The sequence below is a fragment of the Nerophis ophidion genome, linkage group LG06 (assembly GCF_033978795.1).
Source record: "Nerophis ophidion isolate RoL-2023_Sa linkage group LG06, RoL_Noph_v1.0, whole genome shotgun sequence".
Lineage (NCBI taxonomy): Eukaryota > Metazoa > Chordata > Actinopteri > Syngnathiformes > Syngnathidae > Nerophis > Nerophis ophidion.
In genome coordinates, this window is record NC_084616.1 from 14588047 (window position 1) to 14614260 (window position 26214).

Sequence of the window (26214 nt, forward strand, 5' to 3'; positions counted from 1 at the left end):
TTTCTGTGCTCAAGAGGAATACCTTCCAGCAGAAACCAAGTCATTATCAGGCAGGAAAGCAAAATACCATTACATTTGTCACAGTTAATAATACTTGAGTAGTTAAACTCCAGTCCTGTAGGTGGCAGTAAGGTACTTTTTTAAACAGCAAGTAAATAGAGGACTATGTTTCTGTCTATAAATCACACAATAGTTGTAAATATTTGCCATAATTTGCTAATAATAACACGGAGAAGACAATAAGACCCTGACCTCTTCATACATTGACCATAAAGTTGATTTATTCCCTCGGAGGTCCAAACGTATCCCATGAGGCCCCAGGATGCATAGACGATGTCCGCCTTCCACAGCTACAAAGCAGATGTTCTTGTTCGCCATTCATCATCAACAACAACCTGTATAAATCTAAGGTGAGATCATCCTAGTAAAACAGGAAACCAGGATTGAAATCTAAAAAACATCTTTAGATGGACCAACTGTGGTTCTCTGGAAGGGGGTGTGGGACCTGGTGGATTGTTCCAGAAAACGACATAGAATTTAGAGCATTGATGACTTTTTGTGCTGTAGACAAAATGAGAAATATGAGGATGATGGTCCGAATGAAGATTACAAGACTGCTGCAGTGATGGTGATAGAGGAGCAATTCATTGCATTTTACATAATAAATCAGAAATGAAGAAGTCCAAACACAAGTCCATGACTCCTCATCAGGCGGGGCAGCAGGTTACAGGGGGCGGGGCATTGGGGGGTTAGGTGGGCGTGGTCTCTAGCGTCCGTCCTCATTGTAGCCGCTGCACGATGACGGCATTGAGGAGGTTGGCCTGCTGCAGCGTCTCGCTCTCGTCTGACAGCTCCTTGCTGGGAAAAGTGGTCATCAGGACAAACTCCCGGGCGGCCATGGCGGGTCGCGCTGCCACCAAGAACTGCCGCAGGTCCGACACCCTGGTGTTAACGACAACATAGACTTAAAGCAAAGCACTCAATCAAATATAAAGCATCGGTCAAACATTTAGATCAGGTTTTTTTTTTACTTTTTACATCGGAGCCCTACTTTTTCACTACAGAAGGCCTGGGGACCGCTCAAATATTAGAATTAGTAATCTTAATCAATAATTATATCTAACTTACAAATAATATAAAACGTTTATTAATCAAAACGATTAGGCTTAGGTCAGGCTGATTCAGAGATAAATACAACTTAAATATACTGCAAAAGACACTTGTAAAAACTGATGAAAAATAAATCTACATACAATTATGCAGTGCTAAAATAAACATTCTAACTGGATTAATATAGATACCGTATTTCCTTGAATTGCCGCAGGGCATATAGTATGCGCCTGCCTTGAATTACTGCCGGGTCAAACTCGCTTTGCAAAAAGATTTTAGCGCATGCTTAGTATTACCGCCTGGTCAAACTCGTGACGTCACGAGTGACACTTCCCCTGTCATCATTTTCAAAATGGACGAGGCTGATTTCAATACCGGTAATTTGAAATCGCATAAAGGCAAGACGTTTAAGAGCTATTCAGTAGGATTTAAGGTCCAAGCTTACATCACACTTACATTTTTACTGCATGCCTTTGGTAAGTGCCGGAGTGAGAAGAGGCTTAAAAATATTTAGCGCATGCTTACTTTTACCGCATGCCTTTGGTAAGCGCAGGAGTGAGAAGAGGTTTTAAATTAACTAGCGCCCCGGCTGCAATTCAAGGAAATACGGTAATGTATACGGTTCCCAAATAAACTGTCAATACCATTCAAGGACAAATGAAAATAAGTGCGTCACCACTTTAGGAGAACATTTTAGAAATGTTCTTTATGACTTTAGCTCTGACTTCTTCTGTTTGTTTGATATTGTCATTACTGCCACAAGTGGAGGACAAGTGTTTCCAACTGAGTACCGTCGCGGCCCACACAGAAATATATTTCTTGGCGGCTCTATCGAGGGTGCTCACGGCTTAACAACAACAACCCCCAACCCCCTTTGTGAATCAATGCAATATCTTGAACGCTGTTCTCAGTTTTAATGAACTCCATGTTCCAACGCCTTCCGATGATCTACAAAAGTCAAACTAAGTACTTCCTACTTACCCTTAAAGTATAAGGACCAAATCGTGACTGAAAGGCGCCCCCTAGTGTTGTTTTATAGGAATTGTGGCATTGTGTGGTGATGTTTAATTAAGTTTGCTGCTTCTTTTGTGTAAAGAACTGATATTTCTTGTCTTTATATTGTGCAGAGAAAGCATTAAATATCCCGGAAAAATACAATTATTGCTTGTGTGGTTATCATCACAGTCTTTCTCTGTCATGGTATCACAAAAAAACTGCAAAAATGACTTAAATAAAACACTTGTAGTTTTGCTGTTGTTAGCTTTTCTTTCTTGGCACGAGGCGGAGGCATCCCTTCCCCCAATATTTTGGCTCCCTAGCCTCTTTGTCTTTGTCTTGCCTATAATTACAGAGCCTCTTTTTCTGCACCGTCCTCCGAATTCTAAACATCTAAACATGGAATTGATAAACTGGACTCTCGTTTCAATTGACAAAATCTTCGACGAGCAGCAGAAGTTGGGTGGAACCTGGCTGTCCCAATAGAACGTTCAATGCTGGGTACGTGAGGGACTCGTGGGAGGAATGGCAAGCTCATCCCTCTTGTTGCAAGTACCGTATTTTTCGGACTATAAGTCGCAGTTTTTTTCATAGTTTGGCCGGGGGTGCGACATATACTCCGGAACGATTCATGTGTGAAATTATTAACACATTACCGTAAAATATCAAATAATATTATTTATCTCATTCGCGGAAGAGACGAGAAAAATGTCAGGGATCGTCACATACACGTCAACCAATAAGAATTCGGCGGGGGAGGGTCATGGGAGAAGTGCATAGTGGGTCATAGAATGCTAACTGCTATATGGTACTGCCGTAGCTATTAGAATGGATCATTTCATCGTTGGCGGTAACTGAACAAAAATGGCACCGAAAAGGAAATCATGTACTGTAGATTACAAGCTGGACGTAGTGAAATATGCAGCAGAAAACGACACGGGGAAGTGGCGCATTCCTTTGGAGTTGGCAGAGCTGTTTAGAAGCGACATCGAGGAAGAAGATTTCATCGGATTTGTCGATTAGGAGTGACAGATTGTTTGGTAAACGTATAGCATGTTCTATGTTATAGTTATTTGAATGACTCTTACCGTAATATGTTACGTTAACATACCAGGCACCTTCTCAGTTGGTTATTTATGCCTCATATATGTTGTCACTATTCTTTATTTATTTTAAATTGCCTTTCAAATGTCTATTCTTGGTGTTGGATTTAATAAATTTCCCCCAAAAATGCAACTTATACTCCAGTGCGACGTATATATGTTTTTTTCCTTCTTTATTATGCATTTTCGGCAGGTGCAATTTATACTCTGGAGCGATTTATAATCTGAAAAATACGGTACTGTGGTTTCTGTGTAATACGTTAATGTGTGATTATCGGCTATCAAGTTCTTTTTGGCCTCAGTCTGTCTGCCATAAGTGGCGACCCGTCAGCGTTCCTGTTCTGTCTCCCTGTACAATGTATGTCTGCTCTTTAAGGGGACTATGCTGAAAACCCAAATATCCTGATCCCCACCCCCGCGTATCAATTAAGTATTTTTGATTCTGATTTTCATTAGGATGAAGTGATGATATCAAATCAAAATAGGCTATGACAAAACGAAAACAATCACAAGTATTTTTTTTCATATCATCCAACCGAATATTATACTGTTTTATATTGTTTTTTCAACCGTCAGTTTTAAAGCAACTGTACTAAAAGGTAAAACCAGAGTCGATCAAGTAAATTAAATACAATGTACACAGAAACATTTAAAAACTCTACTCAACATTTAAGCTAATGTATCAATCAATCAATCCATGTTTATTATATAGCCCTTAATCAAAGGGCTGCACAAACCACAACAACAAGCTGATTCCACATCAGGACAAGAAAAAAAATCTACCAAATGGGACAATGAGACACCTTGGAAGGAACGGCAGATGTGGGGGATCGGTGCAATGGATGCAGGTCAATGCAAAGGATGTAGAAATATATAAAATGACACATTGACCTAATTTACAGTCCTGAAGTTTTTTTTCCGGGAAACAAAACCCAAAATAAACAAATTGACATTTCAGACATTGTTATTCCTGCTCTGAGCTGCACGTTTGGGTCCAAGTTCGCTCATTTTGTTTACTCCTGCAATACCTTACAGCAAAATGTGGAGTGTGAAAATGGTTGACTCTGATTGGCTGCTGTCAAGGACATTGATTGAGTTTATCATAAATATTAGATATGTCGCGTCCTTTGGAAGGGGCAAAGTATGCCATTGGTGTAGAGGGCACAGAAACAAAGACAAGAATGTGCTGCTTACAGTTGCAAATAATGCAGTTAAAAGTTGAAACAAGGACAGAGGAAATATTGACATATTATAATGGGGATTATCAGCACACCTTTTTACATAGACAATTTAAACTGAAAAAAAAAAAACAGGTTGAGAAATTAGCAAGTTAGAACTTATTTTCAATATAGAATGTATTGGATTGCACCGAGTGGCTGTTGGCAACTTTTACTTGGCTACCTGGAGGGCACTAACTTTCCAAAGTATTTAAAACACTATATCCCGCCCTCTTCCAGGCTTAATCATGTGTACTACACCCTACCAAGGATTGTTTACGTCAGTAAACCCAAAGGCAGATGTGGGTACAAATGTAGCTTACCACCATTGAAAGTGTGAATGTGGAGATGTCAGTTCTGTCTATAAAGCGATAGAGTGTCTAGAAAAGCGCAATATAACTCCAATCCGTTTTTATTATTATTAGGTGACACGCATGGACATTAGCTTTGTGTTTGCTATTGATGGCTACTAACATCAATGAGTATTTAGCCTATTGTAAGAACATGATTGCAAATTAAAGGGGTCACATTATAATTATTTTTCTACTGTTAAAACATTTGCTTGCGGTGTACATAACACGTAATGGTAGTTCTTTGGTCAAAACCTTGTATTGATCATGTTTTATAGACCATCTTTAAGCTTCTTTCTCACGTCTCTTCAGGATGCGCCGTTTCGTGGGCTGTCTTATTCACGTGCCTCCACTTCAACTGCATCATCTCCTCGCCATCGTTGTTGGTAGTTCTGTAGTTTTTCTACAGTGAGTTTACTGACGGATTAAGTTCGAACTATATGCTAATTTGTCTTAGAAATGCCAACTGCAAAGGTTGCATGTGTATGTACGAGCCAGTCTGCCCCACAACAAAGAGGAAAGTGAAAACAATCTTATTAACTAAAGCGCAGATGCTGATGTGACTCCAGGCAAAAAAAAAAAATCACAAAGAAAGCAAATTCTGAACAGTTCGTTTGGCGGAAGTGGGAACAAAGGCAAGATTATTTTATAAATATCTCTGCAATGATTTTACGGTTTGATTTTAAAAGTTCAAGACTTATGCAGATCATAAAACAACAACTGCAGGCATAAGTTGGTAAGAAAAGTAAGACTTTTTGAATAATAGGTCCCCTTTAAGTCTATCCTCCATACATCCACATTCTACCGCGTGTCCCTTATGAGTAGGGTTGGGTATCGAGTATCGATTGGAACCGGGACTAACTTTCCGATTCTCCCGGAATCGTTCAAAAGTTTAAATTTCGATTCCTAGTTTCGATACCCAGTCCGCCGATTGGAAAAAAAGAATAAGTCCGCCGACCGGAAGAAGAAGCCGCTGAACACCAACAAAGAAGCGCCCACCGCCGGAAGTGTTAGCATAGCCAACCCTATGTAGCCGAGCGAGTCAGTTAAGCATGGATAGCGGGCGTCGGAGGTCGAAAGTGTGGCTTTATTTTACTAAAAAAAATGAAATATCGGCGAAATGTAACACGTGCGACAGGACTGTTTCGTGCTTAGGAGGGTGCACGTCGAACTTGATGAAGCACCTCCGAGTTCATGGAGTACAAAAAAATGCGTGTCCCGTCTTCGACGCGCTGCGCCGACCGTCCTCCTCTGCCTCTTCCTCTGGCTCCGGCGCCCAGCCTGGCACCTCGGTGACTGCACTGCAGTCCGAATCCGGTAAGTAAAACAATATATATGCAATAAATAATGTGTTTTGCGCCAAGGTTGAGGCAGCTAACAAATTAGCCCGCGTATTTTTTCATAGACGATTTGCAACCTGCTAGCCAGGCTCCGCGATGTGCTCAGCGTACTCCGTTCACCGTAGCGGCAATGGGGAAGATGTCGGTGCCACAGACGGAAGAGTGCCACAGAAAAGTCACTGCACACATAGTCAAAAGACTGCATCCCTTTTCAGAGGTGGAATCTCCAACATTTAGGTTAGTTAAGCAATAACGTTAGAGCTAAGCTAATTGATACTGGGCTAAACAGTAACAGCAACATTACATGTTTGTTTATATTTGCAGGGATATGGTGAAAACTCTCAACCCAAAATACATACCACCTTCCAGGGACTACCTGGCAAACACATTGATTCCGGCATGGTACAAGAAGAATCGGAATCGAGAATCGTCAGGAATCAGAATCGAAACAAAGAAACGGAATTGTTCGAATTCAAACCCTACTTATGAGGTTGCGGGAGGTGCTGGAACCTATCCCAGCCGTACATTGTATCCTTCTGAAGAATCCAAAAATGTAAAAATACACGCTCTGTTAAACCACTAATGGTAACATAAGGTGACCAGTAATGTGTTCTTGTTATATTCTTTGGGTTGAAAAGTGGAACTTTTTGCAAGCAATAATGGGACGCAACAAAGGCATGTCGCTTAACATGGGTGCTACAAGATGTTGACGTATCTAGTTATTATGCTCACTGCTTATCACTGTATTTGACCTAAATTTACAAACGATCATAAAATCACCAAGCCTAAAAACAAACTATTAAAAAAAAAAACTTAAAAGTAATTCTTTACATGCTCATTGAGATGAATTGACAATTTTTTGAAGTGATACTATTCCAGATTATTCTTTAACTCGTATGAAATATGACAAAGTAGTTGCTGTCCTGCGCCAGAAAAACAAATCATCACCTGTGGGTATGGTTGAACTTCTGAACCAGTCTGCCGCCGTCCGCCAGTCGTATTTGAATATTAGTGACGGGCTGCGAGGTGTCTAAGTTCACGCCCGCGTTGGCCTGGGCTTCGTTGGCTGCCTGGTCCTGCTGGGAGGCGGGAGCTGACACCAAGTTTGGGGTGGCACTATGAGAGAAACGAGGGGGGTTCTTTCATTTTAATTGGACATAAATAGTGTCATTCTTGTGTATGTGAGCTTCTAAGATATGTATATCAACTGGCAAAGTTGGAAAGGAAACCAACCCTGGTCTTGTGGTGCACCATACTGAGAAATATTGCTGAGTCACATGACTAAGTTTCCAGGTAAAACAAATATGGGTCATAAATAGAGATGTCCGATAATATCGGCCGATAAATGCTTTAAAATGTAATACCGGAAATTATCGGTATCGGTTTCAAAAAGTAAAATGTATGAATTTTTAAAACGCCGCTGTACGGAGCGGTACAACGGACATAGGGAGGAATACAGAGCAGTTGCGTCTCCCAGTCAGCAGCCCCTCCCCTTTCCCACACACAGGAGTTGCAGCATGACTGCAGCATTAGAGGTTTACTGGCGACGCTTGATGACCTCATTAAACCGTCGCGAGTGGAGCATAACAACAACAACAAGAGTGTGTTGTTGCCGGTGCTGTAGCCTGGCTAACAAGCCAGCGAACTCGGTGACTGACTAACGACACCACATCTATGGTTTGGGATTATTTTAAAGTGTCTCTGACGGATAAAAAACTGGCAATTTGCCATGACTGCAACTAGTTGGTTATGCGAGGAGGAACCAAGACGTCTTCCTTTAATACAAGCTATTTGATCTCCCACCTCTTCAAGAATCATAGTACCACAGTTGTCCCTTAAGGACTCCGCCGAGAAAAAACAAAAATAAAACAAAAAACACCCCAGTCTCAACGCAGCATTTCAGAAGCTCTGGCCACTTCAAGCACTCACCACTAACTCCGCTGAGAAAAAACAAAAATAAAACAAAAAACACCCCAGTCTCAACACAGCATTTCAGAAGCTCTGGCCACTTCAAGCACTCACCACTAGCTTGCAGCACATCTGTGTTACTCATACAAATACGTTAGAGCAGGGCAGATTGAGCCCAGTTTATAATTTCCTGTTATACAGTATGCCAGGCAGTCTTGCACTAAAGGAGGACTGTTATTGTTTAGTTTATGACTCTAGTATACTCTGGATCGAAGCTGTGTGCCTTCATTGATTCTGTAGCTGTTGTTTTGGGGTGTTTAAAAAAATAAAATAATAATGCACTTTGTGAAAGTCAAAGTATAGTACTTCCCATAGTTGTACTGGGTCTCAAAGTGAGCATGTCCCAAATTCCAAACTGGTGTTTTGAGGCATGTTTAAAAAAATAATGCACTTTGGGACTTCAATAATAAATATGGCAGTGCCATGTTGGCATTTTTTCCATAACTTGATTTGATTTATTTTGGAAAACCTTGTTACATTGTTTAATGCATCCAACGGGGCATCACAACAAAATTAGGCATAATAATGTGTTAATTCCACGACTGTATATATCTGTATCGGTTGATATCGGAATCGGTAATTAAGCGTTGGACAATATCGGAATATATGATATCGGTAAAAAAGCCATTATCGGACATCTCTAGTCATAAACATAGTTTTCTTTTCATTAAAATTAGGCTGTGGCGCAACATAGGCCAGATAATCACCATCCTAGTTTCTGTCCTTCTCCTCCAAAAGCTTTAAAGGCCATTCTGGGTTTGCTGAAGTCCTCGTCTCTGTGGTCCTCCATGTCCAGGTTCACCTGACCCCCCCGAGAACGCTGCCTGAGCTCTAGGGGAATCTCTCTGTAACACAAGTTAGCCAAAGTCTTATTTTCTACAAGTATGCAAGAGTGGCACTATATTTAAAGTAGCGGTGTGACGGGATGTCTCCAAAACTAAAAACTGACGATAATTCTTGTTTCAACAATAATAAAGTGAATAATGACCCTCTGCGTATGGCTTCAAGGAAGTGAGCATTGCCAGGATCACTGTAGTTTCTGAGCTCGCCGTCATCCAGACTGAAGCCTGACTTCCATAGCTTCAGCACCACGTGAACCTAGCATAAATACATCAAATTACCAATTAGTACTAACATAAATACATCGAATAAACAATTTGTACGATTATAAATACATTAAATAAACAATTAGTAGCTAGAATAGTATGTCAAACAGTTTGTAGCTAACAAATACATCAAACTAATACTAACATAAATACATCACATCACCAATTAGTACTAACATAAATATATCAAATAAACAATTAGTAGTGAACATAATCCATCAGTTAAACGGTTTTTAGCTAAGAGAAATACATGGCCTTAGTCATTCATTTTCAGGTCTGCAGACAAAAACGCAGGGTGTATCATTGTAACTGAGGCGCCTCAGAACCTCCCACTCACTTTCAGCACAAGACACACTTCTCAGCACTTCAGTATGTGTGCCTTTCGTGCGTTCACCCCCTATTAATTAGTTCTGTCTGTATTGCTAACTCAAAATGAGTCCCAAAAAAGCTATCATACCAGCGTGGAAAAAAAAAAATTCCCCGTGAATCAAAAAAAGACCATTTGCTAACAAACACATCACTAGACTCTAATCTAAACCTTTTGACATTCAAATACTTGATGTCTGACTAAATAAAGTACTAACTAGGTAAATAGTATCACCTCAAACTTTATTTCATATTTACATTTATATTGCCGCCCATTTTGGCATCTAAATAAACAGGCATGAATTAACTACATCCTCTACCGGTTGGGGATTTACTTGACATTATCAAATTACTTTATATTATATATATATATATATATATATATGTATATATATATATATATATATATATATTTATAATTACAACAATAATAATAGTAAGTTGTTGGAGAGGATAATGAGGTATTTAAAGAGTTTAATAATTGTTTTTCATGATTATTTTTCAAAATTGAATTGATTTTGTTCAAAATATTGTATTCCATAAGAGAAAATCATTGAATTGTTTTGGCTTATATTGCTATATTTACATATAAATTGTAAATGGGTTATACTTGTATAGCGCTTTTCTACCTTCAAGGTAGTCAAAGCGCTTTGACACTATTTCCCCATAGACACACTGATGGCGGGAGCTGCCATGCAAGGCCCTAACCACCACCTCATCAGGAGCAAGTATGAAGTGTCTGGCTCAAGAACACAACAGACGTGACAAGGTTGGTAGAAGGTGGGATTTGAACCAGGAACCCTAAGGTTGCTGGCGCGGCCACTCTCCCAACTGCACTACGCCGTCCCCATATCAATAAATCAATGATAAAAATACGTTTGTTGAACAATTTTTGGACTTTCGTCTCAAATCTTTGTCCTGTGTTAATTGTAATAAAAGGCAAAATTCAAAAAATCATAAAGGATGTTGAATTAAAACTATTTATGAACTTAAAGCAACTTAAACTGAACGATGTGATCAATTTTAAAACTGCTCAAATTATGTTTAGGGCATCCCAATACTCTCTACCATCCAATATACAGAACCTATTCCATGACAGAGATGATCACCATAGTTACAGTATAAGAGGAAACAACAAATTATATTTGCCTAAATTTAGAACCACTTTAAAATCAATGTGCATTTCAGTGCGTGGAGTCAGTCTGTGGAACAACTTAGGGGACAAGTTAAAAACGTGTTCTAGCATGATTCAATTTAAAACACTGTTTAAAAAAGAAGTACTGAAGAAGTACGATGAGGAAAGAGAGTGATGCCCTCAGCAGAGCGATGGAAGAGAGGTGAATGGTCGGAGAGTGTTTGGAACCGTGTGTGTGTGTGCGTTTTGTCTCCTCTCGTCTCGTCTCATGGTATTGTTAGTGTACAGGAGTTTTTCTTGTTTTGTTTATAGAGTATTGTTTTTGTATTATATTGTTTATGTCCTCCTCTCTGGGCTGCCACCTTATCGTGGTAGAGGAGTTTGCGTGTCCCAATGATCCTAGGAACTATGTTGTCCGGGGGCTTTATGCCCCCTTGTAGGGTCTCCCAAGGCAAACAGGTTCTAGGTGAGGGATCAGACAAAGAGCAGCTCGAAGACCTCTATGAAGAAGAGAAAACATGGACCCAGATTTCCCTCGCCCGGACACGGGTCACCGGGGCCCCCCTCTGGAGCCAGGCCAGGAGGTGGGGCACGATGGCGAGCGCCTGGTGGCCGGGCCTGTTCCCATTGGGCCCGGCCGGGCACAGCCCGAAGAGGCAACGCGGGTCACCCCTCCAATGAGCTCACCACCCATAGCAGGGGCCATAGAGGTTGGGTGCATTGTGAGCTGGGCGGCAGCCGAAGGCAGGGCACTTGGCGGTCCGATCCTCGGCTACAGAAGTTAGCTCTTGGGACGTGGAACGTCACCTCACTGGGGGGGAAAGAGCCTGAGCTAGTGCGCGAAGTGCAGAAGTTCCGGCTGGATATAGTCGGACTCACTTCGACGCACAGCAAGAGCTCTGGAACCACTTCTCTCGAGAGGGACTGGACCCTCTTCCACTCTGGCGTTGCCGACAGTGAGAGGCGACGGGCTGGGGTGGCAATTTTGGTTGCCCCCCCGGCTTAAAGCCTGCACGTTGGAGTTCAACCCAGTGGACGAAAGGGTAGCCTCCCTCCGCCTTCGGGTGGGGGGACGGGTCCTGACTGTTGTTTGTGCTTACGCACCAAACAGCAGTTCAGAGTACCCACCCTTTTTGGGTACACTCGAGGGAGTACTGGAAAGTGCTCCCCCGGGTGATTCCCTTGTCCTACTGGGGGACTTCAACGCTCATGTGGGCAACGACAGTGAAACCTGGAGAGGCGTGATTGGGAAGAATGGCCCCCCCGGATCTGAACCCGAGTGGTGTTTTGTTATTAGACTTTTGTGCTCGTCACAATTTGTCCATTACAAACACCATGTTCAAACATAGGGGTGTCCATATGTGCACTTGGCACCAGGACACCCTAGGCCGCAGTTCCATGATCGACTTTGTAGTTGTGTCATCGGATTTGCGGCCTTATGTTTTGGACACTCGGGTGAAGAGAGGGGCAGAAATTTCTACCGATCACCACCTGGTGGTGAGTTGGCTGCGATGGTGGGGGAGGATGCCGGACCGACCTGGCAGGCCCAAACGCATTGTGAGGGTCTGCTGGGAACGTCTGACAGAGTGTCCTGTCAGAGAAAGTTTCAATTCCCACCTCCGGAAGAACTTCGAACATGTCACGAGGGAGGTGCTGGACATTGAGTCCGAGTGGACCATGTTCCGCACCTCTATTGTCGAGGCGGCTGATCGGAGCTGTGGCCGCTAGGTAGTTGGTGCCTGTCGGGGCGGCAATCCTAAAACCCCTTGGTGGACACCAGCGGTGAGGGATGCCGTCAAGCTGAAGAAGGAGTCTTATCGGGTCCTTTTGGCTCATAGGACTCCGGAGGCAGTGGACAGGTACCGACAGACCAAGCGGTGTGCGGCTTCAGCGGTCGCTGAGGCAAAAACTCGGACATGGGAGGAGTTCGGGGAAGCCATGGAAAATGACTTCCGGATGGCTTCGAAGCGATTCTGGACCACCGTCCGCCGCCTCAGGAAGAGGAAGCAGTGCACTATCAACACCGTGTATGGTGCGGATGGTGTTCTGCTGACCTCAACTGCGGATGTTGTGGATAGGTGGAAGGAATACTTCGAAGACCTCCTCAATCCCACCAACACGTCTTCCTATGAGGAAGCAGTACCTGGGGAATATGTGGTGGACTCTCCTATTTCTGGGGCTGAGGTCGCTGAGGTAGTTAAAAAGCTCCTTGGTGGCAAGGCCCCGGGGGTGGACGAGATCCGCCCGGAGTTCCTTAAGGCTCTGGATGCTGTGGGGCTGTCTTGTTTGACAAGACTCTGCAGCATCGCGTGGACATCGGGGGCGGTACCTCTGGATTGGCAGACCGGGGTGGTGGTTCCTCTCTTTAAGAAGGGGGACCGGAGGGTGTGTTCCAACTATCGTGGGATCACACTCCTCAGCCTTCCCGGTAAGGTTTATTCAGGTGTACTGGAGAGGAGGCTACGCCGGATAGTCGAACATCGGATTCAGGAGGAACAGTGTGGTTTTCGTCCTGGTCGTGGAACTGTGGACCAGCTCTATACTCTCGGCAGGGTTCTTGAGGGTGCATGGGAGTTTGCCCAACCAGTCTACATGTGCTTTGTGGACTTGGAGAAGGCATTCGACCGTGTCCCTCGGGAAGTCCTGTGGGGAGTGCTCAGAGAGTATGGGGTATCGGACTGTCTTATTGTGGCAGTCCGCTCCCTGTACGATCAGTGCCAGAGCTTGGTCCGCATTGCCGGCAGTAAGTCGAACACATTTCCAGTGAGGGTCGGACTCCGCCAAGGCTGTCCTTTGTCAGCGATTCTGTTCATAACTTTTATGGACAGAATTTCTAGGCGCAGTCAAGGCGTTGAGGGGTTCCGGTTTGGTGACCGCGGGATTAGGTCTCTGCTTTTTGCAGATGATGTGGTCCTGATGGCTTCATCTGTCCGGGATCTTCAGCTCTCACTGGATCAGTTTGCAGCCGAGTGTGAAGCGACCGGAATGAGAATCAGCACCTCCAAGTCCGAGTCCATGGTTCTCGCCCGGAAAAGGGTGGAGTGCCATCTCCGGGTTGGGGAGGAGACCCTGCCCCAAGTGAAGGAGTTCAAGTACCTAGGAGTCTTGTTCACGAGTGAGGGAAGAGTGGATCGTGAGATCGACAGGCGGATCAGTGCGGCGTCTTCAGTAATGCGGACGTTGTACCGATCCGTTGTGATGAAGAAGGAGCTGAGCCGGAAGGCAAAGCTCTCAATTTACCGGTCGATCTACGTTCCCATCCTCACCTATGGTCATGAGCTTTGCGTCATGACCGAAAGGATAAGATCACGGGTACAAGCGGCCGAAATGAGTTTCCTCCGCCGTGTGGCGGGGCTCTCCCTTAGAGATAGGGTGAGAAGCTCTGCCATCCGGGAGGAACTCAAAGTAAAGCCGCTGCTCCTCCACATCGAGAGGAGCCAGATGAGGTGGTTCGGGCATCTGGTCAGGATGCCACCCGAATGCCTCCCTAGAGAGGTGTTTAGGGCACGTCCAACTGGTAGGAGGCCACGGGGAACACCCAGGACACGTTGGGAAGACTATGTCTCCCGGCTGGCCTGGGAACGCCTCGGGATCCCCCGGGAAGAGCTAGACGAAGTGGCTGGGGAAAGGGAAGTCTGGGTTTCCCTGCTTAGGCTGTTGTCCCCGCGACCCGACCTCGGATAAGCGGAAGAAGATGGATGGATGGATGGATGGATGGATGGATGGATGGATGGATTGTTTATGTCAAATGTGGAATGAGTGAGAGGGGTTGGGCTATTATAAGCAGCTGCTTCATCCAACCCCTTTTCAAGCCTTGCATAAATATCTTTGCCAACATGTAAAAAAAACTAAAACTGTGTTTAGTTGTACTGTGCAAGTTTGAAATAAATATTTCAATTCAATTCCATTCAATAACCAAAGTAAATAGTATAGTCTCTTGCAATACTGGCCCTGTATTTAATGAGCATCACATCAATAACAAAATTGGAAGTATGGCTCAACCCAACTTGACAGTGTGTACACAACACGTATGTCGTCAGAAGATGGTTGTGTAACCTCTCCGTGCTTATGGAATCACCATGGTAACAACTCACGTCCTGTTGTGCGTTGGCATTGCGTCTCCCGCTAGAAACATATGCAGACTCCTCCTCAGGGGCTGCTCCCAGTCGGTATCCCCCTCCATCAAAGGCCTGAGAGAACACATGCATGTGAAAGCAGCAAGTACAGTAGGGAAAAGCAGTATTTCATTCAAAGGCGTTTACTCTAGCTTTGCTGGATTCACCCGAACCCCCTCCACTGCGGTCCAGAGGCACGGCTCCGTGTTCCTTGGCCCCTTTAAACAGATCTTCCACCACGTCATGGGGACTCTTCTTTTTGGGAGGCCCCACAATTTGCTGCCCACTGCGCTCTGATCCCCCCGCAAAGAACCTGAAAAGACGAACATCAAGGTGAGGCTATGCAGGCGAAATCAGCATCACTAGGCGTATACAAATTTGAAAGGGGGCGACGCTAACCCCAAAAAACCAACTAACCTTTGACCTTCCTCTTCGTCGCTTTCGTCTTCAGCCTCGTGCATTAAGTCTCTGAAGGACGTCACTCTGTGCTGAGAGCTGACAAAGAAAAAACAGCATTGATACAATGATACATGAAGCCATTACAAAGCCCAACCAATTGTAACGCTAAAGGTGTTCTCTATTGTGCAAAGTAGGGCTGGGCGATATATCGATATACTGGATATATCGCGGCTTTGTCTCTGTGCGAGATAGAAAAGGACTATATTGTGATATTCGAGTATACATTCTTACGCAGTTGCTTTTAGCTGCGGGCATTACACTGCATGCGTTTCCCACTCTTTCTTGTCTCTACTTCTCACAGAGATGTAAACCAAGCGCACCTTCTTCCATATGTAACGCATGCAACGTCAAAGGCTCCAGCGGAGCAGAGAGGTATCGACATGGTAACATTAGCTGTGATGCTAACGGTGAGGTGCGAGTGGTAATACGAGACAGAGAAGGTGCGAATCTGGTAACAAATGGAGGGAGAATTAATTCCCAAGCAAAACAGCACGGGGTGCATCATCTGGCGGTGGTTTGGCTTCAAGCGGGAATATGTTCAACATTTATGCGGCAAAAGCATTGCTACAAAAAGTAGCATTACTGCTAATGTAACATCATTTGAAAAGTCACCCACTAGAGAATGAAGAGTGCTTGAAACTCTGCATGTCAACATCTCCGGCCGGTGCCACACCAACAAAATGCCGAAGCAACTATCTCCACATGAACGCCGTACGAACAAAAAAAGTCAACAACTGAAGGAGATAACGTCCGCAGGAACCTACTATGCAGCTCATTTTTAGTTGACAGTTATTGAAATAACGTGTGTGACATCATGCACCAAAGTACACTTCTTTGGTTTTTAACTATTGTAGTAGCGTTCTGTACAAAAAGTACACTTTAATTTAGTGTTGTTTTGATATGTCAACTTAGTGACATCATGCACAAAAGTGCACTTATAGCTTGTTTTAAAATGTCTGACAATCTTGCACTTTCTGTTTTGGAAATGACATGAATTTTTGTGCCACTCCTTAATAACTAAATACAGTTGGTTCCAGAGCCCTTGCTGTGCGTCGAAGTGAGTCCGACTATATCCAGCCGGAACTTCTCTACTTCGCGCACTAGCTCAGGCTCTTTACCCCCCAGTGAGGTGACGTTCCACGTCCCAAGAGCTAGCTTCTGTAGCCGAGGATCGGACCGCCAAGTGCCCTGCCTTCGGCTGCCGCCCAGCTCACATTGCACCCGACCTCTACGGCCCCTGCTATGGGTGGTGAGCCCATTGGAGGGGTGACCCACGTTGCCTCTTCGGGCTGTGCCCGGCCGGGCCCAATGGGAACAGGCTCGCCATCGTGCCCCACCTCCGGGCCTGGCTCCAGAGGGGGGCCCCGGTGACCCGCGTCCGGGCGAGGAAAATCTGGGTCCATGTTTTGTCTTCTTCATAGACAAAACATCTTCGAGCTGCTCTTTGTCTGATCCCTCACCTAGAACCTGTTTGTCTTGGGAGACCCTACCAGGGGGCATAAACCCCCCAGACAACATAGCTCCTAGGATCATTGGGACACGCAAACTCCTCTACCACGATAAGGTGGCAGCTCAGAGAGGAGTGCATGGGAGTTTGCCCAACCAGTCTACATGTGCTTTGTGGACTTGGAGAAGGCATTCGACCGTGTCCCTCGGGAAGTCTTGTGGGGAGTGCTCAGAGAGTATGGGGTATCGGACTGTCTTATTGTGGCGGTCCGCTCCCTGTACGATCAGTGCCAGAGCTTGGTCCGCATTGCCGGCAGTAAGTCGAACACATTTCCAGTGAGGGTTGGACTCCGCCAAGGCTGTCCTTTGTCACCGATTCTGTTCATAACTTTTATGGACAGAATTTCTAGGCGCAGTCAAGGCGTTGAGGGGTTCCGGTTTGGTGGCCGCAGGATTAGCTCTCTGCTTTTTGCAGATGATGTGGTCCTGATGGCTTCATCTGACCGGGATCTTCAGCTCTCGCTGGATCGGTTTGCAGCCGAGTGTGAAGCGACCGGAATGAGAGTCAGCACCTCCAAGTCTGAGTCTATGGTTCTCGCCCGGAAAAGGGTGGAGTGCCATCTCCGGGTTGGGGACGAGACCCTGCCCCAAGTGGAGGAGTTCAAGTACCTAGGAGTCTTGTTCACAAGTGAGGGAAGAGCGGATCGTGAGATCGACAGGCGGATCGGTGCGGCGTCATCAGTAATGCAGATGTTGTACCGATCCGTTGTGGTGAAGAAGGAGCTGAGCCGGAAGGCAAAGCTCTCATTTTACCGGTCGATCTACGTTCCCATCCTCACCTATGGTCATGAGCTTAGGGTCATGACCGAAAGGATAAGATCACGGGTACAAGCGGCCGAAATGGGTTTCCTCCGCCGTGTGGCGGGGCTCTCCCTTAGAGATAGGGTGAGAAGCTCTGCCATCCGGGAAGAACTCAAAGAAAAGCCGCTGCTCCTCCACATCGAGAGGAGCCAGATGAGGTGGTTCGGGCATCTGGTCAGGATGCCACCCGAACGCCTCCCTAGGGAGGTGTTTAGGGCACGTCCAACCGGTAGGAGACCACGGAGAAGACCCAGGACACGTTGGGAAGACTATGTCTCCCGGCTGGCCTGGGAACGCCTCGGGATCCCCCGGGAAGAGCTAGACGAAGTGGCTGGGGAAAGGGAAGTCTGGGTTTCCCTGCTTAGGCTGTTTCCCCCGCGACCCGAACTCGGATAAGCGGAAGAAGATGGATGGAGGTGGGGTTTTTTTTGGTAAATTGACTTAGTTGTGATTTCCCTCTCTGCATGAAAGTTTAAAATGAGCATATATTAATGCAGTATGAACAAGAATGTTTTAATGTAGACACATAGAATCATCATACTGCTGTGATTATATGCATCAAGTGTTCATTCAAGGCTAAGGCAAAATATTGAGATATATATCGTGTATCGTGACATGGCCTAAAAATATTGAGGTATTAATAAAAGGACATATCAACCAGCCCTAGTGCAAAGTCTAGTTTTTAATTATGGTATATTTGTAAAGTTACCATGTATCTTGCATAGCTATGCTAGTGTTGCTAACCAAGAAGAATTATGTTAAAATGTAATGTTTGCATGTAGCTCACATAGCTATGCTAGTGGTGCTAACCGAGCATTATGGTAACATGTAAAGTTAGTATGTAGCTCACATAACTATACTAATGTTGCTAACCTAGCATTGTGTTAAAATATAATGTGAGAATTTAGTTTACATAGTTATTCTAATGTTGCTAACCTAACAGTATGTCCAATGTAAAGTCATCATGTAGCTCACATAGCTATGCGAGTGTTTCTCAAGTTGGCTGCACGATTGTGATTCGAGTTGCGATTTTTATATTTTGTACAAGAAAACGTGAAAAAAAAACAACCTAAGAAAACAGCTTACTTTTAGACAGCAAACCAACATACTCTTGTCTCAAGGTACCACACATTGGAACGAGATACAATAATTTACTCAAAAAAATATCTGGCTTTACGCAGACAGACTCAGAGCTTCTGTCTACATCATGCTCTTATACCCAAGAGATAATTGATAAAAACTATACAGTGTTTATAAATGAAGTTAATTATATTTATAAAGCGCTTTTCTCTAGTGACTCAAAGCGCTTTTACATAGTGAAACCCAATATCATTTACATTTTACAAAAAAAGCCCTCCTTTCTCTCTAATTCCAAATGAAAGTGTTTTTTTAGCACATACCGTCAATGTCCCACAGGTCTCAAAAGCTAACTTTCTGAGATTCGTATTTTGTTAGCGCAGGCAGGATGAAGCAGCGCTTTTATTGTGAAGATACTGTCGGAACTGTGCAGTCGGTCTTTTCAGTTTTCACGGCGCGAGTCTGTTGGAATAAAAGTGTTTCTCGCCTTACTGTTCGTAATTTTTTTCTAAATAATGATCTCGCAGAAGCCAGCGCCAACTCAGAAGACCCTCGCGGGCCGTGAATGTCAATCAAGTGACGAAAGTGACGTCTTGGTGAAGATTGATAATTGCTCATTTTTAGGTCTATTTTCTTAATGCCTGGCTGGCGATCGACCGGTAGCTCGCAATTGACGTGATGGGCACCCCTGACGTACACAGTAGCGTTTCTTGGAAACACGCAGCTCATTGAGAGTAGTGTTTACTAAAGCCCTTTTAAAATGGTTTAATTCCAGCATCAATGCTAGCACACTCCTAAAAAAAAATGTCAAATAAACAGTGGTATATGAATATGAGAGTGGAAGGCTGAAAGTAGAATATGGGACCTTTTTAAGTAATTGTAGTAATGTTGACAAGCATTACCTCGGGCCGGTAGACCTGGACACGGAGGATCCTACTTCAGGTTGCGGCAGAGTCACAATGTCATCATCCTCGGGGCCATCCTCAAAGAAATTACCAAGCGCAAGCTGTCCACAGGGCGAGACAAGATTAGTTGTAAAGTATATGTTATTGTTGTGCTGTTCTGGAGTAATTGAGCTAACATGGGTGTAACCTGGGAGAATTATGCTTGTGTGAACTTCATTTTTGAATGTTAAGTTATATGACAAATCTGCTCGCTTTATAAAGAAGAATATTTAGTTAAATTCGTGAAAAAAATGCAAATGTAAGACTACATCTGATTGTAGTGGAATTGATATGGAAATGATAAAAATGTTATTGAAGAGATCTCAGGACCATTAATGTATATTAGTAACCTATCATTTCAAACAGGTAAATTCCCAAACAAAATAAAAATAGCTAAAGTTGCACCAATTTATGAGACTGGAGACAAAACACCAATTCAGAAATTATGGAATAGAAAATAGAAATTGAAAAGAGTAAATTAAACCAAATTTATAGGTATAATGATTAATGATAAATTGAACTGGAAATCTCATGTAAAAAATATACAACATAAAGTAGCGAGATGCACGTCAATAATGAATAAAGCAAAACATGGTCTAGACCAAATATCACTCCATATTCTCTACTACTCGCTAGTGTTACCATATATGAGTTATTGTGTAAAAATGTGGGGAAACTACAAATTTTCACTAACTGTTAGACAAAAAATATCAGTTAGAATAATACATAATGTTGAAAATAGAGACCCTTTATTTATTGAATCAAAAATACTGACATTCCACGACATAGTGAATTTGCAAGCAGCTAAAATTATACACAAAGCAAACTATAATCTGCTACCCAAGAATATACAACAATACTCAACAAAAGAGGAGAAATTGAACCTTAGAGAAAAATTTAATTTAAAACATTTGTACGCATGTACAACACCTAAGACCTTTAGTATATCAGTATGTGGAATTAAATTATGGAATGGAGTAAGCAAAGAAATCAAACAATGTACTAACATGATCCACTTCAAGAAACTCTTCAAACTTAAAGTGTTTACAAAGTACAAAGGAGAAGAACCATGATGAACATTCTGAATTTATGAATGAAATAAGTTTATTTATATATAATTAACCATCAAACATTTTGTGTGCTCAGTTTAACAGTACAGATTACACATATTGAACAATCATACACGTTTACACACAAACAGAAAAGAAAAAGAATGACCGAAAAAAGAATAGGCTGAAGCCAAAGCTTATATTTGCCTATCCTAAACATTCACTGAAAATTAGACTGCCTGGAACATCAACGTTAAAAACAAATCAATGGGATGAAAGTAATTGTTATTATATTTTATAATTTACTTATTTCATGTTTCAAGGTGAAATAATTAATAAATAAGTACATGACTTCAGCTCATCACTGAGCTTGTTCCACCATTTAACTCCTAAAACTGAACCACATTTGTTTTTTATATTCGTTTTTACTTTACCTATTTCAAAAATCAATTACCCCGTAAATTAGTTTACTCCTATTAATTGAATTAATCTAAGAATACAAACTTTTGGATGAGATAAAATATCCATCTCATCCATCCATTCATTTCAAGATAATCCTAATTATTATTTATTGATATTAGTTATGGAGTATATTGTGAATAAATTGAGAACAGGAAGTTCTCACAAAAGTTTTAGCAACTGCTATGCAAAGGAAAAAAGGGGGAAGGATTATATAAGCTCTGCTTCTTCCTACTATGTTGAATAGAGGAACTGGAAATTGTGATGTATCATGTTGTATACATGCATGTGTGATTTATCGTGTTGTATACATGCATGTGTGATGTATCATGTTGTACACATGCATGTGTGATGTACATACATGCATGTGTGATGTATCATGTTGTGTACAAGCATGTGTGATGTACATACATGCATGTGTGATTTATCATCTTGTATACATGCATATGTGATGTATCATGTTGTAAACTTGCATGTGTGATGTATCATGTTGTATACATGCATGTGTGATGTATCATGTTGTGTACAAGCATGTGTGATGTACATACATGCATGTGTGATTTATCATCTTGTATACATGCATATGTGATGTATCATGTTGTAAACTTGCATGTGTGATGTATCATGTTGTATACATGCATGTGTGATGTATCATGTTGTGTACAAGCATGTGTGATGTACATACATGCATGTGTGATTTATCATCTTGTATACATGCATATGTGATGTATCATGTTGTATACATGCATATGTGATGTATCATGTTGTAAACATGCATGTGTGATGTATCATGTTGTATACATGCATGTGTGATGTACATACAAACCCCGTTTCCATATGAGTTGGGAAATTGTGTTAGTGGTAAATATAAACGGAATACAATGATTTGCAAATCCTTTTCGACCCATATTCAGTTGAATGCACTACAAAGACAACATATTTGATGTTCAAACTGATAAACATTTTTTTTTAGCAAATAATCATTAACTTTAGAATTTTATGCCAGCAACACGTGACAAAGAAGTTGGGAAAGGTGGCAATAAATACTGATAAAGTTGAGGAATGCTCATCAAACACTTATTTGGAACATCCCACAGGTGTACAGGCTAATTTGGAACAGGTGAGTGCCATGATTGGGTATAAAAGTAGCTTCCATGAAATGCTCGGTAATTCACAAACAAGGATGGGGCGAAGGTCACCACTTTGAAAGGAAATTGTTGAACAGTTTTCGAACAACATTTCTCAACGAGCTATTGCAAGGAATTTAGAGATTTTACCATCTATGGTCCGCAAAATCATCAAAAGGTTCGGAGAATCTGGAGAGATCGCAGCACGTAAGCGATGATATTACGGACTGTTGATTCCTCAGGCGGTACTGCATCAAAAACAGACATCAGTGTGTAAAGGATGTCACCACGTGGGCTCAGGAACACTCCATAAAACCACTGTCAGTAACTACAGTTGGTCGCTACATCTGTAAGTGCAAGTTAAAACTCTACTATGCAGAGCCAAACCCATTTATCAACAGCACCCAGAAACACCGCCCGCTTCGCTGGGCCTGAGCTCATCTAAGATGGATTGATGCAAAGTGGAAAAGTGTCCTGTGGTCTGACGAGTCAACATTTCAAATTATATTTGGAAACTGTGGACGTGGTGTCTTCCGGAACAAAGAGGAAAATTACCATCCGGATGGTTATAGGCGCAAAGTTCAAAAGCCAGCATCTGTGATGGTATGGGGGTGTACTAGTGCCCAAGGTATGGGTAACTTACATATCTGTGAAAGGCACCATAAATGCTGAAAGGTACATACAGGTTTTGGAGCAACATATGTTGTCATCCAAGCAACGTTATCATGGACGCCCCTGCTTATTTCAGCAAGACAATGCCAAGCCACGTGTAACAACAGTGTGGCTTCGTAAAAAAAAAAAAGAGTGCGGGTACTTTCCTGGCCCGCCTGCAGTCCAGACATGTCTCCCATCAAAAATGTGTGGCGCATTATGAAGCGTAAAATATGACAACAAGACCCCGGACTGTTAAACAACTTAAGCTGTACATAACTCCTTTGTCCCACACGCCATTAAACTGTACAACTCCTCTCTGGGACGGGGGGTATTAGGATGACAGGGGATGCAAAACATTAACAGTGCAATACGTTTTCATAACATGGTCACTACTGCCTACTTTGTCTTGTTATATTCTTATTTTACTGTTATGTTATTCCCATTGTTTTTATTCTTTTTGTAATATTTCTCTATTTTGTTTCCTTTTAAACCCCCATTATTTACTTTTTACTTTTTTTTTAAATTGATCTCAACTCTGTACACTGCTGCTGGAATTTTAATTTTCCTGAAGGAACTCTCCTGAAGGAATCAATAAAGTACTATCTATCTATCTATAAAACATGAATGGTAAAGAATTCCACTTTCAAAGCTTAAAAAATTAGTTTCATCAGTTCCCAAACGTTTATTGCGTGTTGTTAAAAGAAAAGGTAATGTAACATCGGTGTACATGCCCTTTCCCAACTACTTTGGCACGTGTTGCAGCCATTAAATTCTAAGTTGATTATTTGCACACACAAAAAAGTTTATGAGTTTGAACATCAAATATTTTTTCTTTGTAGTGCATTCAATTGAATATGGGTTGAAAATGATTTGCAAATCATTGTATTCCGTTTATATTTACATCCAACACAATTTCCCAACTCATATGGAAACGGGGTTTGTATACATGCATGTGTGATGCATCATGTTGTATACATACATAAATGTTCGAAATAAACACAAACTCAACTCATATTAGAAGAGAAAATAGTGAGTGTTTCCGCTTAAAAAGACATGTTAACGTCATCAGGAGATGAATTGTTGTCATGAAAACTATTTTGGAAGCCAAGTTCAAAGCAACATGGCAACATTGCCAGGCGGATTCACAGTCATCATCCTTTAACATGTATGTGTTTCCCAAAAAAACGATGACATTTGGATTATTTTGGTACACATTGACACATATTCTATTTGTCGGCCAGAGACAGAAAAAAAAAGTCTCGTCTATTGTCCAGCCGGTGACTTGCAAAAATGACCAGCAACACAAGCTAACGTTAGCCGGGCGAGCTAACCGACTTGCGAGATACAAAGCCAGTGTCTTTAAACCTCCGAGACGCCGTCGAGAGAGTGGCCGCAGGCGTCCAAACACTTACTTGTAAGTTCCAACTAGTGGACTCTAAGAAAAAGCGGGCCCTTTCCTCGTCGACCCCGGTAACGTTGATAAAGTCTCGCACTGCCTCCTCTTGGCTCGCCATTTTGCTTTGCTCAACTTCGGCGCCACTTCCGCTTCCGTCCCGGAAACGAGCGACAAACGTTCTATTTTTTATTTGTTTTAATTTATTTTCAAATCCTTTATAAATAATATTCAACATTTACATTCAATCAAAGAAATAATAATAATTAAAATATTTTTTTAATTAGAATAAGTAGTGTAAACTTAAAAAGTAGTTAAAATTTGTACTTACTTAAAATTGTGAGTGACATTATTAAACTTGTTATTTTTTATTAAAATTAACTTGTTTGCAGATTGTGTAACTGCTACTTGAAATGACTTAAAACTCAGTGAATTACACATGTCTTATTTTGAAAGAACAAATCAATAAATCGAATCAAAAATCAATTAAAGGCCTACTGAAATGAGATTATCTTATTCAAACGGGGATAGCAGGTCCATTCTATGTGTCATACTTGATCATTTCACGATTTTTCCATATTTTTGCTGAAAGGATTTAGTAGAGAACGTCGATGATAAAGTTCGCAACTTTTTGGTCGCTAACAGAAAAGCCCTGCCTTTACCGGAAGTCGCAGACGATGACGTCACCCTTTGATGGCTCTGTCACGCCAAATTTCTTCCCCCTACAAAAACCTTCCCCCCGGAAGACATTTGGCGTTAATGCTTGAAGGACCCCAATGAGGGTGTAAGGACCTTAAAGCAGCCCACACAGCTGCCTGTTTTAAAAGCATTATAATTGGCTTGATTGTCATTGGTGAAAAATAACGGTGAGGAAAAAATATTAGCATTCCAGCATGCTAACCTTTCAATCCATTTTTGCTTCGCTAATTTTGCAGCTGTAACCCTTAAGAGTCATATAACTTGGTATTGTTCCGCTCTCATTGGAGTCCTTCAGGCATTGGAGGGGCTTCCGGGGGGAAGCTTTTTGTAGGAGGAAGAAATCTGGCATGGCAGCTCCTCACATTCTCACATTGTTTTTAATGGGAGCCTCCAACAAAAACAGATATTCGGACCGAGAAAACGACAATTTCCCCATTAATTTGAGCGAGGATGAAAGATTCGTGTTTGAGGATATTGATAGCGACGGACTAGAAAAAAAAAAAAAAATCAAGTTAAAAAAAAAACGGGATTGCATTGGGACGTTTTCAGATGTTTTTAGACACATTTACTAGGATAATTCTGGGAAAACCCTTATCTTTCTATTGTGTTGCTAGTGTTTTAGTGAGTTTAATAGTACCTGATAGTCGGAAGGGTGTATCAACGGGTGTGTTGACACCAGTGTCTGATGGAAGTCGACGGACTGCAGGACCTTCGTATTGTGAGGCAGACGCACTAACCCCTCTGCCACCGTGAAGCCAAAAACTGTTTGTAAATTATCAAATAAAACTTTGCATTACATTGTGTTCCGGACAAGAAGACAAAAGGCTGAAACCTTCCAAGAAGAATGCTCGTAAAACTCCACTCGGACCTCCAAGCGAACAGATGGCAGGATCTGCCCAACTTCCAGAGGAACTCTTTTAAGTATTTTTACGAACTCTTTAAACTATTTTATGGGACTTTCTTTGAACAATTTTATGGAACTTTCTTTGAACTGTTCGGTAACCAAAGGCAACGCTGTTCACGACCCACTGCCCCGAGGAAGCAGCTGTGTGAAGGAGGGGGGGAGTCGAATAAAGAAGGAGTACGATTTTGGGGCAGAGCTTGGTGAAGACTGTAAAAAGAGTGTACAGTGGCCATGTCTCTCCTTGGATCCGGGTTCAAATAAAATTTTGTCTCTGTTTGATTTTTTGCCTTTTGCCTTGTTTAATAGATGTCATCAGTGTTTGAACCTGACATTAAC

At 42.4% G+C, this 26214-nt stretch overlaps 1 protein-coding gene across 1 annotated transcript; it reads right to left on the minus strand.

Annotated features, from left to right (window-relative positions):
* Nucleotides 1-259: 259 nt before the first annotated feature.
* nsfl1c (NSFL1 (p97) cofactor (p47)) lies at nt 260-24449 on the minus strand. Its single transcript, XM_061902723.1, has 9 exons — nt 24295-24449; nt 19552-19655; nt 15224-15301; nt 14954-15119; nt 14786-14881; nt 9073-9182; nt 8792-8929; nt 7065-7232; nt 260-942 (listed from the first exon to the last, which is right to left on the minus strand). The coding sequence occupies exons 1-9, from the start codon at nt 24394-24396 to the stop codon at nt 780-782; spliced, it is 1125 nt and encodes a 374-aa protein (XP_061758707.1). The 5' UTR covers nt 24397-24449; the 3' UTR covers nt 260-779.
* Between the last annotated feature and the right edge of the window lie 1765 nt (nt 24450-26214).